The sequence below is a fragment of the Chinchilla lanigera genome, unplaced genomic scaffold, assembly GCF_000276665.1.
Source record: "Chinchilla lanigera isolate Chin_1 unplaced genomic scaffold, ChiLan1.0 scaffold00100, whole genome shotgun sequence".
In the NCBI taxonomy this organism is placed as follows: Eukaryota; Metazoa; Chordata; class Mammalia; order Rodentia; family Chinchillidae; genus Chinchilla; species Chinchilla lanigera.
In genome coordinates this window covers 7,865,818-7,883,804 of record NW_004955501.1, presented here as the reverse complement: position 1 = coordinate 7,883,804, position 17,987 = coordinate 7,865,818, and the positions used below count along the sequence as shown (strand labels likewise).

At 38.7% G+C, this 17,987-nt stretch overlaps 1 protein-coding gene across 1 annotated transcript in view; it reads left to right on the top strand.

The window, feature by feature from the left end:
• LOC102020821 (collagen alpha-5(VI) chain) overlaps positions 1-17,987 on the top strand; it is a gene marked incomplete at its 5' end in the record, with an annotated part of 109,068 nt that overhangs the window by 41,905 nt on the left and 49,176 nt on the right. The window contains 6 exon segments of the mRNA XM_013505730.1: positions 1,388-1,875; positions 6,114-6,207; positions 6,732-7,131; positions 7,133-7,371; positions 10,562-10,685; positions 13,513-13,682. Of these exon segments, the coding sequence (XP_013361184.1) occupies positions 1,388-1,875; positions 6,114-6,207; positions 6,732-7,131; positions 7,133-7,371; positions 10,562-10,685; positions 13,513-13,682 (1,515 nt within the window).

Genomic DNA, 17,987 nt, shown 5'->3' with positions numbered 1-17,987 from the left:
AAGTTTGGAGCCATTCACTTTAATTCTTCAAAACAAATTAACAAATAAACAAACCAAACACATACCCACCCCCCCCCCAAAAAAAAGCCTTTGCACATGGTAAGTGCTCAATTAGACATTATGGACTTGGATTAAATGTATCAGATGCCCTAGTAGGTACCAGGTAAGGGAAAGAATAAAAGCAATTAGAAATCTATTCCATTTTCTAGGAGACCCTGTGATGACAGAACAGTTTTGGAGATGCTTTTCAACCACCCTGTCAATGATTTTTAGAATAGCACTAAGAGATAAAGACTGCTTCAATTTTCTTATCCTATTGTTTATTATCAGCTTTCATATTTTAAAATTTCTCTGTAAAGTTCTTTGATTTAAAACACATCTTTAAGTTAATACTTTCCAACTTTCCTATTTCTATTCCTAAGACTAGTAGTTGGGATATGGGAGATTTGGAGTTTAACACACTTTGGGAGTTAACTACTTTTTAAAAAATTTTTTTCTCTTCCCATGTTCATATTTCTAAAACGACATTGAAAAACTAGCTTTTCACATGGGGAAGATTCCCTATGAAATTCTTAAAGTTCAGTCATCCTAGAACTACTAGTACATGTGAACTGCAGACAGTACCACTTGCATAGTGGCTCACTGTAAACCTTCCATGATACGAAAGCTGCTCCCCTCCTCCCACCACCTATGCCTTCTTTCAAAGGCCAGCTTTCCTGAAGCCCTTGAGAAACCCCTTCTTTGGAACAGACTTCTTGTCCTCTGAATCTTCATTAAAAAGAATAATTACTCTGCACATTTTTGTATAATGACCCTTTCCCATCCAATTTCTTTGAGGGCAGATCCGGATTTGGTTCATCTGTGTGGTGTTCCATATAGAGGTCACACTGCATTTTAAGTAGTAGTACTCAATAAACATGTGTTACATAACCGGATGAAAATCTGTAAAATTACTTTATCATTAATAAGTCATTTAAGTATTTTTAGGAGAGATTTTCAAAATGCCCAACAAACTGTAATTTCCTTTTATTAATTTTTCAAATATACATTCAGTAAAATTCACTGAGTGTGTGCCTAGTTTTAACATATACATAGATTCATGTAACTACCACCCCAATCAGAACATAGAACAGTTCCTAGAATCCCCCCAATATCCTTGTAAATAGACTGATAACGGACTCTGAAGTTTGAGCAATATATAGTCAAATAATATACAGCACATATAACACCTTCAAGTTTACAAAGCAGATTCTTTCCCTTCTTTCACATGTGAATACCCTGCTTCTGGAGCTGGATGAAGGCCTTGCTTTACCTTGTGTGAACCAAGGCTATGAGAAAAGCTTTGATCCAGTAAAATAATTAACACTTCTGCTTCTCATTTTTGTAGAAAAGTGTCCAGTATACCCAACAGAGTTGGTTTTTGCCTTGGATCAATCCTCTGGTGTCACCGAATGGAGATTTAATGAAACAAGGGAAATCATCACTTCCATTGTCAAGGACCTTAATGTCAGGGAAAATAATTGTCCCATGGGAGCAAGGGTTGTTGTGGTTTCCTACGAGTCAGACACCAACTATCTTATCCGTTCGTCTGACTACCATAGCAAGAAGCAACTTCTCCAGCTTCTTTCCCAAATAGAACACCAAGTCCCCACCGGGGTCCTAGACATTGGCAACGCACTAAGGTTCGTGGCCCACAATGTTTTCAAGAGGACGTATGCAGGAGCCAATGTGAGGAAAGTTGCGGTGTTTTTTAGCAATGGTCAAGCAGCCAACAGTTCACCCATCCTCATAGCCACCATGGAGTTTAGTGCCCTAGATATCAGTCCAGCGGTTTTTGCTTTTAATGAAAGAGCTTTCCTCGATCAAGCTTTTCGGGTAAGAACTTTCCTCCATTGTTAGGATTGTGGTATTGGTAAGGTCGGGTGGCAGTGGTGGGGAGCCAGGGAAACACATGGTCTTTGACCCTCATTGCAGTTTTTACAGCTGTACTGTTGTCAGTGTCCATGAAATGTAGTACTTAATAATCACAACAGCTCATAACGATAGCAGCCACATTTGCTCAGTTCCTGTCCTGTGCCAGGCACTTTCCCTAGAGCTTTACATACATATTCACATGTTCCTAGTACTCTGAAATTAATGCAGTTGTCATCTCCATATTAAAAATGAGACAGCAGATATCCAGAATGTCCTCATGATCTTCTATATAGCTACCAACTAGCTAATTTAACTTCAAATTCAGGCCAGGTGTGATGGTATAGGCTCATAATCCCAACACTCTGGGAGATTCACAAGTTGGAGCCCAGCCTGCTCAACCTAGTGAGAACCTGTCTCAAAATTTAAAAAAAGAGATAGGGATGCAGCTTAGTTGAAGGCTCTAGGTTCAATCCCCAGTACAGGTACATGAATATGGTGCTCTACCAACCCCTCTGCTGGTCCAGTGTTTCTCAGATCTGTCATCTGCTTACTGTATCTCATTGCCTTTACCTGTGATAAGTAAAGTTAAGGGAGCCTTTGAGCCCTCCAAGTGGTATAAAACCTATGATATGTATGAACATTTTTCCCCAAAGGATTCATTAATTTTGGATCCACAGATTCTGAAGAGGTTTGTTCTCATCTCCCCTCACCAAAAATCCCCATAAGAATCTCTCCAAGACTCTTAAATATATTCAAATTATCCATGGAATACCTATTTCTGGAGTTGAGCAAAACCATGATGTTGTTCAAGAGCTTAAAAATATTTCTCTTCTCACAGATACACCTACATCCACTGTAAGAAGAAAGAGGAGCTCTCTATAGCATGGAGAGATTCAATCTACTCCTAACACACTCAAAACTTTTCTGGAGCTAGTAGCCACAGGAAGCCTCACAACAGATCCTGACATAAAGGATTTGTGTTAGTCGCTTTTCTGTCACTAGGATAAAATATCTGACACCTGTAACTTAAAGGAGTAGCAGTTTATTTGACTCATGGTTTTGGTGTTTGAGTCCATGGTCAGGAAAGTTGCTCACCTCATAGCAGCCAGGAAGCAGAGAGAGAAGAGAGGAGCCCGGGGAGGGAGACACACTGCCAGGTCATGGCTCCAGGATCACACCTCTTCCAAATAGGCCCCCTCTCCTAACAGTGCATTTAGCCATGGACCGAGGAATGGGTGAATCTGCTGATGAGCACAGCACCCCCATGATCCAATCCCTTCCCGAAGCCCCACCTCTGAACACATGAGACTTCTGGGGAGCACTGCAGATCTAACCATAACAGGTGTATAGGAAGCCATGGTTCTATGCGTTTCAGTTCCCCTTTTCCAGGTTTTTCTGCTTCCCTAACGTTGTTCCATAAGAGAAACAAATGTCACTCCTGCTTTGAGAGCTGCTTTAGTTTCTAAAATGGAAGAAGTAATTTAATTCTGACACTCAGTTAGGACCATTCCAAAACCTCATGGAATTCCCAGCAAGGAAGAACCTCCAGCCACCCTTGTTAACAAGTCATTTTTAATTCACACGATCTCCAGAGTGTCTGACCCTAGAAGCCATTTCTTGTCACTCAGTTCTCACTTGATAATAACCTCACATGTTCATTCAGCCCATGGATCATGCAAAGGAAGGCTGCCTCCAGTGCTGTGTGTGCACTCCTGCCTCTGTGCTTGTCCCTGGGAGCTCCGCTTCCTGCTTCCCTCTCTCACCCTCTTCATCAGCTGCTCACTGGCTCCATTCTGAAGATGTAGAGCTGCTCTCTTGCTAAGAGAGTCTGTTTCCTTACATACTTAGAAACATTGGATAGCCAGGTGTGGTGGCACATACCTGTAATCCCAGCACTCGGGAGGCTGAGGCAGAAGAATCATTACAAGTTTGAGACCAGCCTGGCTACAAAGTGAGCTCAAGGCCAGCCTGAACAGCATAGGGAGACCTTGTCTCAAAAAGACAAAAAAGGAAAGATAAAGAAAAAAAGGAACACTGGATTTTATCTACCAAGCATTTACAAATTTTGCCAATATTATAGGTAAAATTGTTGTTTTGATCAATATTTCTGTGTGAAGTTAAAACTTTTTTGTCTACTGGCCATTTTTATTTTTCTATGAAAGCTGCCAGAGACTGAGTACAGATAAGTTCCTTGTATCATGTTCCTTGTATCATTTCTATTTTTGTACTATTCTTCAAAAAAATCTACTCTAAGATACTTGGCTTATGTCTTTGTCTCTGTAGCCTGTCTCAGACGGAATCTAAACTTGCAGTGCCTCACTGATGCTTAAAGTTTTGATAAACTGAATCTGTATAAATCTGATTTTTCTCTGTGGAGTATTAGCCCACAATCTTTTCATTTATGAAGTTAGCAAATTGATCGGAATGATTATGTACTCACATTCCCCTGAAGTGTTAGAGTGTTACTACTGCTGGAACCTCTGCCTACCATAGATCAAATTTTTTCTCTCTACCAAATCATTCTCATCAAAAGGAAAAACACACACACACAGCCTTCTTTGCTGAGCTTCTCACATCCATGACTGCCCTATTAATTGGCATCCAGTACAACAATTTCTTAGAAAATTTGTCTGTATTTGCTGTCTCCAGTGCCTCTTCCTTGCATTCTCTCTGGAACTAACCTTAGTTGCATTTTCATCCCTGGTACTGTCCTGAAGCTACTTTCGTCTAAGCTGTCAATGGTCTCCATGTTTCTGAACCCAGTGGTTGGTCCTCAGCCCTCAGCTCTCTTGACTTCTCAGCAGGATACAGTGTCGTTGATCCCACCCTTCTCTTTGAAACACCTGTGCTCCGACTGTTACCGTGCCTCGTTTCCTGGGTTTTCTCTCATCTAACTAAGTTATCTCCTCTCAGTATAGTCTTCAGCTTCCTCTTTACTTTCTTGACTTCAAACTGTTGTAGTTCCAAGATCCTGTACCTCAGCCCTCTTTATCTGTACTCAGACTCTGGCAGGTTCATCTACATGCATTGCCTTAAGGACCCTCAGTGATGGAAATACATAGCTCCCATCCTGATCGTATCCCTGAACTCTAGATTCACATATATAATATCCTACTCCAATTTTCTCTCACATTTCTACTAGGTATTTTGAATTTACAAGATCCAAAATGAAAAGTTGTGTTTTCTCTCCAAAACTTGTTCAGTCTTCTCCATCTCAGTTAATAAAAACTTCATCCTTTTATTTGTAGTTATCCACGATTCCTCACTTATAACCAACATTCTTAAATAACATAACTTTAGTGTGTACAGTAGTAAGACCTCCATTCATGACTGCTGTGAGCAATTAGGTTCTTAAACAAAAGCATTTGATAAAATTTTGCTTCCATTCCTAAACTTAATCATGGCCATCATCAGGTGGCAAACATAATTATGGCCATCTTCCCTATGCAAACATAAACACAGCTATCTTCCCCAATATCATAAAACAAATTAATGTCATGACTCAAGGTACCACTGTATATCTAGAAGATGTACCTCTGAGACAGTGTGGAGAGAAATGGTTGGTTTCATTACGTAAGAAGCCAAAAGAAACTTGAAAATGTGACATTTCTGCCAAAGCTGGTGTGCAAGGGCATAATCAGAAGCATGTAAAGATTCAGCCTGGAATTGCAGCCATGGAAATGAAGCATTTTAGTACTTGCCCCAGTGAGTGAGTGAGTCTGGGTCTTTTCAGGTTATCCTGTGACTGTATTTCTCTCTCTCTCTCTCTCCCTCTCTCTCTCTCTCTCTCTCTCTCTCTGTCTCTCTCTCTGTCTCTCTCTCTCTCTCTTTGGTCTTTTTGAGACAGGGTCTTGCTATGCAGTTCAGGCTGGCCTTGAGCTCACTTTGTAGCCCAGGCTGGTCTCAAACTTGCTATGATCTGCCTGCCTCAGCCTCACTAGTGCTGGGATTACAAGCGTGTGCCACCATGCCAAGCTGTTGTATTTTTCTTATCATAAAATGCAGATGCTGATCCCTGTTCTTTACATACATTTTTGGGTTATAAAGGAGGATTTGTGTGTGTGTGTGTGTGTGTGTGTGTGTGTGTTTGTGAGAGTGAGAGAAAGTTATCCAACCAAATCCTTATAGTGAGTGCATTATCACTTCCTCACAATGATAAAAAGACGGACAAACAGGAATTTACTTCTCTTTCCACGCAGTTTGACAACACTGGAACGTTTCAGGTGATCCCAATGCCTTCAGATAGGGAACGTGAACATCTAGAAAGGCTGCGATGATGTGTACTTTGCTATGGTAAGGCCAACGAGTAGAATGTATTGTGCTGAAGGCTCTAATGCCTTCTGGGTGAATTATTGAATCTAGCTTTATCAGAGATTTCAAATTTGATTGTAGTTTCTGTTTCCAATGTTATAGTCTTAGAAAATACCAGATGTCATCATTTCAATCTCTCTAAGGTTTGGCATGTCCACAGAGGTGAAAATTGATTTAGAAATCTACCCCACCTCTGGAGGCTTTCCTAGGGACAGTATGGCAGTTTGTATCAAAAGCCTCTAAACACTGAAAATACTTTCTAAGTGAGTTTAGATTGCAGGTATATTTGCCCCCTAACTTTGCTTTCAGCACAGACCCGAAACTGTCTGTGAGTGGCCATGAAAACACTGAGACACTGAAAACTCCTCACTGATTTAAGTGTCGTGAAATTGAAGAAGCATCGATTAGGTTGCTAATCATTAGCAGTTATTCATTGAATCACTAAAAATAGATTCCATGTAAGTCTCTTGTGCCAACATTGAACCAAAATGCTTCTGTGTTTTCAGATAAATGCTTTCCAAATATTTGTGCTAACGAGAGCTTCTTACCTGAAAATTCATACATGGATGTAGCCTTCCTTTTAGACAGTCCTCAAAATATAGCAAATGATGATTTTAAGGCCCTGAAAAACTTTCTGAGCTCAGTAATTGACAACTTCGACATTGCTTCAAACCCTACAATCTCAGAGTCTGGTGATAGGATTGCCTTGTTGAGCTATTCTCAGGATGCTTCCAAAAAGGGTAGAGTAAAAACAGAGTTTGACTTTACAACTTATGACAACCAAGTACTAATGAAGAGCCACATTCAGACTTCCCTTCACCAGCTGAATGGAGATGGCACCATTGGTCATGCCCTGCTGTGGGCCATAGAACATCTCTTCCGAGAAACACCCAGCCTGAGAAAACACAGTCATCTTTGTGGTCTCAGCTGGAGAAAACCATGAGACATAAGAATTTGCAAAGAAGGTGGCTTTGCGGGCCAAGTACGAAGGCTATGTCATATTTGTGATTTCCCTGGGCTCTGACGACATGGAACAGTTAGCCAGTTACCCACTTGATCACCATCTGATACAGCTTGGGAGAATGCACAAGCCAGATCTGAATTATATCGTGAAGTTCCTAAAGCCATTTATATACTCAGTCAGAAGTAAGTCATTATTTTTATTTGAATAAACTAGTATTTGTTAATAGAACTGAAAAGCTAAAATGCCTATGTTTTATATCTACAGACAATCAAAATATGTGAATTAGATGATGAGAGGGGCAGGGTGGGACATATCCTAGTTATATCCTGTTTATACCCTGGTTATAGGGTGAGACCTTTTCCATGGTAGAGTCTCTCGGCCGAAATCTGAGCAGTGGGAAGTGCAAAGTGACTGAAGTTTTCCTGAGTCATGTTTGTCAAGCCTAAAGAATTTCTAGCAGCCCTAAGATGGTCTCTAGTGTAAGCATTTAGGTAAAAGTTTTACTAGCTACACCACAGTTATTTCAAACTTTGGTGTAACCTGGAGACCTGTGTGAAGATGGACAGATGGTACAGTCATGTGCTGTTCCTGACACATGCAGGTTCCCATTATATATGTGTAGGGTGGAGCGTGAGATTCTGCATCATAGGTGCCCAAGTAATGTCAGCATTGCTGACTCAGGGACCACACTTTGAGGAGCATGGCTCTTGGCCAATGCACTACAAAGCATTCCCCATTGAATGCATACCAGCCATAAACTGAGCTGCGAAGAGAAAATACAGAAATTCAGAGTAACCATCTAAAAACTTTTACTGACTGCTGAAGCATACAAGTGCATGATCAGTGGACTCTGTCTAATAGAAAAGGATATACAGCAAAAGTATCAGTTTGCTAGAATTGGCAATGAAAGTGTCCTGTCTTTTACCACAAATGTTTTGAAAAAATACTCATCTAGAGAAATAGTTCTCGTCCAGGGGAATGGAGTGATTTTGCCTCAAGGGATGTTTGGAGATGTCTGGAGACAGTTTTTGGTTATCACACCTTGGTAGTGCTACTAGCATCAGGTAGGTAGAGGCTAGTGTTGCTGCTAAGCATCCTACAATTGATAGGACTGACCCTCATCCCAACAAAAACTAACTTAGCCCCAAATCTTGATGGCCTTGTACTTGAGAAACTCTTTGTATTAATCTGTTTCTCATTACTATAATGAAATACCTGGAATAATTAACTTATAAAGACAAAAGGTTTTTTTGGCTCATAGTTCTAGAGGTTCCAGTCCAAGCTCAGGTGGCCTCATTGCTTTGGCCCTCTGGTGAGGGTGGTGCATCATGGCAGGAGTGTTGGGGGGACTTCACATCACAAGCCTGGAAGCAAGAGAGACAGAAAGGGACAAGAGTCTCACAATCCTCTTTAAGGGCACACTCCTAGTGATTTAAAGATCTTCCACAAGATCACTTCCTCGAGATCCATGGTGCCTGCCTATAGCCCCACCCTGGGGATCAATCTTTTAGCCTGTGAATCTTTGGGGGACAGTCATTAAAACCATAGCACCATCCTCTTGAGGATCTCAAGAATGGGTGCTAAATATGTTCTTTCTGGAAATCTCTTGGGTTGAGAGACAGATCCTCCTGGAACTGTTCAATCACCCTACAATATCAGGTTCTTTGATATTCAAGAGATATTCCAGCACCCTTGCAGTGATAATATCCCAGCAAGGAGCACTCCAATTCCTCTTGTGAGTCAGATTTAGTTGGAGAATCCCATGACTGCCCTCCTGGGACTGCTATATGATTTCTGTAAACCTAAGATGCCCTTGATTGCATCATGTGAAAAGGAAGGAAAAGTGCTTCCAATTAAATTTTGATATCAACTCTTCTATTAGAGATTTTTATTTTATAGTAATTAAAAGTTCATTTAGATATATATCAATCCTATGCACCATAAAAAGGAAATATATGTGAAGTAGACTAATTATGGCATTCCTAAAACTTCTTACTGAGAATTTGACTCTTGTGAGAGTCAAATACTCAAAATTCAGAATTTTTATTTCTTGACTTGAAGTCATTGATATATTGTTCTTGTGCAACCAAGATCAATGGTAATGCAGCATTCTGGAAAGATTATAAAATGATTCAAAGCTCATCATGCTAGGTTCTCAAGTAGCTTTCAGTTATGCAGAGCTAACTCATTCTTCACTTCCACCTGGGCAACATTGTTTTGGGTTTTTTTTTTTTTTTTTTTTTTTTTTTGGTTTTTTCTCCAGTACCGGGAACTGAACTCACCACCTTGCACTTGCCAGGCAGGCACTTTGCCGCTGAGCTAAATCCCCAGCCCCCTGGGAAACATTGTTGAACACATCTAATTTGCTGTCTTCCCGGAATCACTTCATCTGTAGAAGTTATAATTACTCTAAATTCCTAGATTTTTTCCCAAAGTGCAGGCCCCAATTCTATACCTTTCAGTGCTGGCATTATTTGCTGTTTCACATACACAGGGGAATGATAAAAAGATCATAGCTCCTGCCAAACCAACCATAAGTACAGTTACACCTGATCAGAAAACATGTTCTCATTTTAGACAAATAAAAAAAGAAAAATTGCTCATCTTAGAATCAGAAAAGGTGTGATTATTACAAAATTACAGGCATTCTCTGAGATATTTTCCTGGAGTCCTCTATCATTCAATGATCAAAGGTTTCCTTTAATTAAAAATGATTTATTTTCCTGAATGAGGGAAAAATTATAAATGTCTCAGTATTCTACAACTTATAGAATAACACTAGGGAGATCATAAAAGAAAATATTATTTATAGCAGTAAGCTAAAATATTTTCTGTGGTTCTTTTCTTCACAGGAAATCATGTTAATTGATGCAGAAGTACAGAAATAGCATCATATAATAAAATGTTCTATTTTCTACATTTGATTCAACAGCATAAATTTGAGTGTAAAAGCTTTAGAGAATCTGAATCAAATGTCTGTTGGTTTACATTAGTCTGGGCATGCATCACAATTAACCCGTAGATGAACAACCTGAGATCTCTTTTCATGACTCCAGGAATTCTTTGGCTTCTAAGACACTCAAATCAAATTCTCAATGCTCGGGGCTGGGGATTTAGCTCAGCGGCAAAAGCGCCTGCCTGGCATGTTCAAGATCGTGAGTTCGGTTCCCGGTACCGGAGGGGGGAAAAAAAAAAAAAAAAAAATTCTCAATGCTCCTTCTAGTTGTTAGTTTTCTGTTTTCACTGTGGCCAGATCATGCTGAAATATGTCAGTAGCATTTATTGCTTCAAGAGGATTCCTGTTGAAATTCTGTTTACCTCATGAACAGTTTCTAGTTTTAAAATCTAACTCTAACTTTGTTCTGTCAGTAGAAGAATTCAATTAGTACCCACCACCCATGCTGGAGGATGCCTGCAGGCTCGTCGGTTTAGAAGATGATCAGAGCAGCAGTAGCCAATGAGTCAGAAGGCTGTTATATTCACAAGTAACTGCTAAGTGATGGGTGTAGAAGTGGCTCATGGCGAGTTGTTAGGGTGAGGAAGCTAGCTGGTTCTTGGAAGTAAAAGCTCTTCACACACCCCATTTCTGTAGTAACAGTTACATTCCAAGCATTCTTTCTGGCTTGACGTTTCTATAACATCATGAGCTTTATTACAGTCTCACCTTTAAATTCATGGTTTCCTCAGGAATTCCTGTGCTGAAATTTCCTCAGAATGGAACCCACATTTTATCCCTACGCCATCTCAACCTCATGTTTCATTTCTCCCCATCTTGAGGCTCTGGGTTCTGGCTGCAGTACTGTCTGCCTTGCATGAATTATACCTTCACACACACACACACAAACACACACACACACACACACACACACACACACACACACACAGACTATTCCACTGCTTGAGATGACCCAATTCCTCCCAATGAAATCCTACCTACCTTTCCTGGCCCATATTAAAGCTGTGTCTTCTTTGAAGCCCATCTCTACTCCAAAACAAAATCCACCCTCTTGTTCTGTCCCATTATGACGGTTTATCCCCTTGTCTGTTCTCACTGAACTCTGGGCATGCATATAGTTTGTCGCTTCCAAACATTGCATTCTATGCCTCACATTATAACTGCACAAGTACAATATAGTTTTTCTTAATACTGTATTACAGCTAAATAGAAATAGGAATAATTAATCTGAGTTTGAACCTTAAACAGGGGAACAGTGGCCCATGTTGGTTCTTCCCTGAGCTGATCCCTGACTGAGCTTTGTAAAAGCCCATACTCATACACACTATTACTCCCTCTTCTTAGAGAGCAAGTAGCAGAATGCTTCTCACAACACATAAGCCCTGTTAGATACACCCAGAAGTAAAATGGCAAGGTTTCCCAGAACCCATTCAAGGACATGTGACCCTAATATCATTTCATTTCCTTGGGACTTTAGCAGGGAAATGTTTGGAAGCCAACACCTTCTGAAGGACAATATGGTACTAATGTCATATGGAGCAGGATTTTTCCAATCTTGAGTAAGCCATCAACCTATTTAAAGAAAGCTAGGTGTTTACAGGACTGCAGGCAAAATACTATTTTTTTGTTGTTTTGCCTTATTTTTGCACTGCTGGGATCAAGCCCAGGCATCTGTACATACTAGGCAAGTACTTTACTACTGAGTTACATTCCCAATTCTATTAAGTTATTTTAAAATGCACAAACACAAATCCAGCTGGAAATACCTTATGCAGCTATTAAACCAAAACTGATTTCTACATCATCAAATCCAAACCAACTCAATAAAACAAACATTTTCAACACTAATTTTATGTAATGTATAATTCTTCTTTGCCAAAATGGAATTCCTGAAAACCAGAAGCATATGGTATATCTTGATAAATCATAAATAATGGTGCATATTACAGAGATCCATGTGCATTCAGCTGGCCTCCTCTGTTGCATGATGAACTTGATTTCTTACCACATCTGCACCTGCACTACTACAAAATCATCCAGAGCATGGGTAGTGATATCACTGGGGTTCTCTTTCCCATGAGTACATCACACATGTAGTTACATGGGTGGTGATATCACTGGGCTTCTTTTTCTCATGAGTATGTCATACATGTAGTATATCTGACAATTTTTTTTCCTTTCCTCGTTAACTAGCAACAGTTAAAGTAGTATTCAGGGTGTCAAGGACCAGTCTCAAACAAAATGCAAACACAGACATTGAAATTGCAAAAAAATTATATGATCAAGAATAAACTTATATTGAATATGTTTCCTATTTATCATCTAAATAAAACACAGAATTCTCAAATTACCACAAACAACTCTTAAACTACCAAGAATATAATGTCAACACCCTTTTAAGAGGAACTATACCAAGTGATATCTGTTATATACTTACTCTTTTCAGAGCAGTGCTTTATAAATTATACAACTATTTTCTACAGTAATTGGTATCAATCTGATCTAAGACATAAAAAGTTGTCCCAAATAATCTAAGATTGAGTTTCTTTCTGTTTATCTAGAACTCTATGCAAATCAGATTGGGCTTATTCTAAAGTAATATTTCTTAGGCTGTAAGTAAATGTGAAAAAAGGAAGGATAAATACAATTTTTATCAGGGTTTTAAAGGAAGTTATATGTGTACTATTTCACTGTGTAAATATACCACATTTTCTTTATTTGCTTATCAGTTGGCAGGCACCTAGGCTGTTTGCTTACAGTAGTTATTATGAATTGCAATGTGGGTATGCAGGTATCTCTATTGCATGCTGACTCTAATCTTTTCAGATATAGACTGAAAAATAAAAATCACATGACTCATACAAAGGTGGGTAGAATTGGAGATCATCAGGTGAACAAAATAAGCCAGACTCAGAAAGATAAATATCACATGTTCTCTCTCATATGTGGGTCTAAGGGGGAAAAGAGGTGACATAAAAATAGAAAAAAGACTATTAGAGAAAAGAAAGGGAATTGGGGAAGAGGAGAGGGAGGGAGAGGAGTGGTAATGTGGAAGAGGGAAAGAATCAGATGATGTTACATTCATGTATACATATGTCAAAATGATGTGAGCTAAAATGAAACCCATTATTCTGTAAAGCCAATATTCAGCCAAATATAATATGTATAATAAATCTTTACGAATTATTTGGTTGAAATGAACTTCATTTTACCACCCTATTATTTTTCTTTTAAGAAATAATTTGAGAACTATTAAATTATTGGGATATTTTACTTGCATTCCCAGAGTTAGTTCATCCCATCTTTTTTCTTTTCTTTTTTCTTTTAGATTTATTGATAAGCTACACAAGGTTTCTGCAGACATGAGCAGTCTCATTGGCCAGGAGCTCAGCACTGGGAGACAGTCACCTTTTGTGTTGGAGGACAGTGGAGATGCCCATTTGGTTTACATCCCAAATGGAATGTTAGAGCCACATAAACTAGTGACTAACTATGAGAAAGGTCAGGAGCCCACAGAAGCTACAAGTCTGACTTCCGGTAAGGACATGAAAAATGATGGAAAAGTTTAAGTAGCCTAGAGCCTATTCTCATCTTTTAACACCAGCAAAGAGTCAGATAGATTAAAGCTGATGTCTAAGGTAACTATTTCTCTTCAAATTCAAGAGGGTGGCTACAATTTCTGCTTTACTAAAATTGAAGAAGTAAATAGTGAAAAGTACCTGATCCTGATAGCAGCTCTTAGATATTAGTTTTTTTTTAATTTTAAAGAGAGTAGTAAATGAAAAACAGACAAACAAAGAAACAGAACAGTAGCAGCATACCAGTATCACAAACATAAACAAATCAAAGCAAGAACATTCAAAGTGATACAGAGTCTCAAGACAAAATAATACAAATCAGCAGTGGTTGTTACATTACATATCGCTGTCCTCAACTACATTGCTCAGATTACCAGATGTAAGAATGAAAGATTGCTCAAACCATAAGAGAGAATAAGAAAATAATTCTTCAATAAAACAGTAGAGATAATACAGAGTTTCACTAGACGAGATGGTAGGAGTTCACCATTGTAATTCCATTGCATATTGTTACCTTCAAATCAGTTGCTCATACCACCAGACACAAGCATGTACAATCGATCAGAACATAAAAAATTGTGATCATTAACTGTTCATTTCAATACATCAGCAATACAGTTATCACAGCTATTCATATACATGTATTTATATTTTGCATTCCTTCTTTTTTTCTTCTTTCCCTCATCCCAGTTGTTCCTTCCCTTGAGCAATTTCTTTCCCTTTCCTATCATCTATTGCACGTTTTGAGTTTTACCTAGTCTTTCAGGTTCCTACACAAGGAGACAATATAATGTTTACCCATCTGGGTCCGATTTATTTCACTTATGAGTGTGGTCTCTAGTTGCATCCATTTACCTACAAAAGCCTCGAGTTTGTCTTTTTTAATAGCTGAGTAATACTCCATTGTATAAAAAAACCACATCTTTTTTATCCATTCCTCAATGGGTGGATATCTGGGTTGTTTCCAAGATTTAGTTATAACAAATTGTGCTGCTATAAACATGGGTGCACATACAATATGTAGTACAATATCTTTAATTCTTCTGGGAAAATACCCAGGAGGGGAATAGCTGGGTTAAATGGGACTTCCAGTCCTAGTTTTGTGACGAATCTCCAAACTGATTTCCACAGTGATTTCACCAATCTACACTCCAACCTGCAGTGGAATAGGGTTCCTTTCTTCACACAGCCTCTCCAGCATTTGTTATTGGTTGATTTCTTGATGATGGCCTTTTTTTCTTGGGTGAGATGGAATCTCAGTGCTGTTTTAGTTTGCATTTCTTGAATGACCAATGACTTTGAACATTTTTTCATGTATTTATTCACCACTAGTATCTCTTCATTAGAGAAGTGTGTATGCATCTCAGATACCCATTTTTGGATTGGGTCTTTGAATTTGAAAGGCCTGATTTTTTAAATTCTTTATATGTCCTAGATAGAAGTCTTTTGTCTGAGGGGCAGTTGGCTAAAGTTTTTTTCCCAATTCATGGGTTTTCTTTTTACTTTATTGGTGATTTCTTTAGATGTGCAAAAACTTTTCAATAAGATAAGATCCCAGTTGTTGATTCTTTGAAGTATTTCACGTGCAGTTTGGTTTTTGTTCATGAACTCTCTGTCTGCCCCAGTGTTGTCAAGACTTTTACCTACTTTCTCTTCCAATAAATTTAGTGTTTCAGTTTTAATATTTAGATCTTTGATCCATTTTAACTTTAATTTAGTGCACAGTGAAAGACATGGGTCTGGTTCTAGTCTTTGGAAAACCAGTTTTTCCAGCACCATTTATTAAAGAGGCTATCTTCCTTCATTGAACATGTTTGGCCCCTTTGTCAAAGATGAGGTGACAGCTCTTAGATATTAGATATCTCTGATATTCTTGCCAAACTTAAGATTTCACAGAATCTACACTTTAAAGGGTGGTGTGACTTACAAAGAGGCAGTATAGAGAAAAAGAGCAAACAAGGGGTTAAATGACTTTCAAAAGTTGGTCAGACCCAGAATTTGTGACTACAAGAGAAGGTGTAAATTTTATTTGGGGCTACCCAACAATGATAGAGCATAAACTCCCCCACTGCCTGTGCTTTGTGTTTAAATGGCAAAGCAGGATTTAATACATTAAACAAATCTGACACATAAGATTATGTCTGTATTTCAATTAAAAGTATGGAATTCCAAACAGACTATTCAGCCATTCAACTTATGCATTTAAAATTTTCCAAAATGTTGGTTTGGCCAGAATGCCAGCATCTTAAGCACTTTGTCAGAAGTGTCACGTAGGTAGTTAGACTATGGAAGTTAAAGGAAAAAGGGGTCAGTTTCATATGGTAATATTCATTCTTGGCAGCTTCCCTCGTTACATTTTCTTTTTCTTGGATTCAACACTTATGTCTTCTGAAACATAAATATTTGAACTTTAAACAGCCAAACTTGCTTTGTAAAAGCTACAGTGAAGGATTAAAAAGTCAACTATTAGTTGAAAAGTAAGGTATGTTAGCAAAAAAAAAAAAAAGAAGAAGAAAAAGAAAAAAGAAGTGACACTGTCAACTTAGATGTGTGCAGTACCATGGTGTAAAGGCATCCAAGTGTACTTATTTTTTTAGTAAATTAATTTCTTAATTCTCACATAGGCATCGCCTAAACAAAAGAATTAAGTGAGTTAAATGTTTATTCTTTTTAATGGATGTTGATTATTTTGATTTATTTTGTCATTTTAATGACATGGAAATTGTAACAGCCTTGAAGACACAGGAATTTATGGTTTATATTTGGTTTATAAAGAAGGATAAAAGATAGTGTTAGATAGCAAATTGTCATTTGTGATAGTTTTATTGGAACAAAGCATTTAAAAGTCTAGTAATTCAGCTGTCTGAACCCTTTCAGGAAATACTGATAGATAAAACTAGATTACAAGAAATGGAAGGGAAAGGGGTGAAGGAGAAAAGAAGAGAAGGAGAGGGGAGGGGAGAGTGAGAGAGAAGAGAGGGAGAGAGGAAGAGAGGGAGAGAGGGAGAAAGAGACCACTTCAGCTTTGTAGCTATCATTAATGGACGTTGTTCAATAATAAAAAAGAGTTGTCAGTTGATTTTCCAGACATCTGAGAATCAAGACACTTATAGCCGGTATTAAGGTCCAATGTGGCTGAAGGAATAATTGTTCACAGTTCTGTAAAAGTATGGAGGGAGTTTTAGGGAGGATTATGTCAGACCCAGAATTTGTGACTACAAGAGAAGGTATAAATTTTATTTGGGGCTGTGATAGCCTGGAAACAGTCTCAGACTGAAGGATATTCCTTTAATATAAATCTGAAACTTAAATCATAAGTGTTTCTAGGGGCTGGGGATTTAGCTCAGCGGCAAAGCGCCTACCTGGCAAGCGCAAGGTCATGAGTTCGGTTCCCGGTACCGGAGAAAAACCAAAACAAAAAAAAAAAGTGTTTCTAGACTCTCTCTCTCTCTCTCTCTCCCTCCTTCCCCTGCCCCCTTGGGCACACTTTCAAATCATTTTTACTCACTTACCAAGAACTGCTGAGAATTTTCTGTGTCATGTGTTATCTTTCTGGAGAATAAGCTGTGGTTCAGATACTTTATTTAGTTGCTAAGAGTTGGGCTAATAAGTTTCAGATGTATTGTACAAATAAAATGTTGATAATTTCCATCAACACCTCCTTATGCTGTATTTATTACTCATTTATAATGTAATTCTTACAGCTGATGGCTGATCTTTCTGCCCTTGAATCGAGAGAGTGTCTTGGGGAAAGTCAGGAATCAGAACCATTTAAGAAGTTTATAGTTCCCAGCACCCTGTGGGCTGCAGTCAGCTGTGTAGCACCCTCCTTCCATGATAACCACAACTGTTTCCCTACCCACGTCTTTCCCTCTGCTTCTTCCTGTCTGCTTTAATTTGCATTGAGTTCGGCTTTAATTCTATCCCATTATCTGGTTCTAGAGCATCCTGAATGAGAATTATCTGAAAGTCCGCCATAAGCAGATTCCTAATCCCTCCTCAGAACTATCGCTTCATATTTAGGGGTGTGAATGGGGAGGAGAAAGCTGCAAGTTTAATAACCACCACAAGTGGTTTTTGTATGCCTTCAGCTTTGATATCAACTATCTGCCAAATTATGGTCCTTATATGGGCAGCTTCAGCTGAGAACTTATTAGAAATGTGGATTCTCAGCACTCAACCCAGACCTGCTGAATCAGAAATTCTGGTGATGGGGCTCAGCAGTTTGGGATTTAACAAGCCACACAGGTACTTCTGCCAGCGC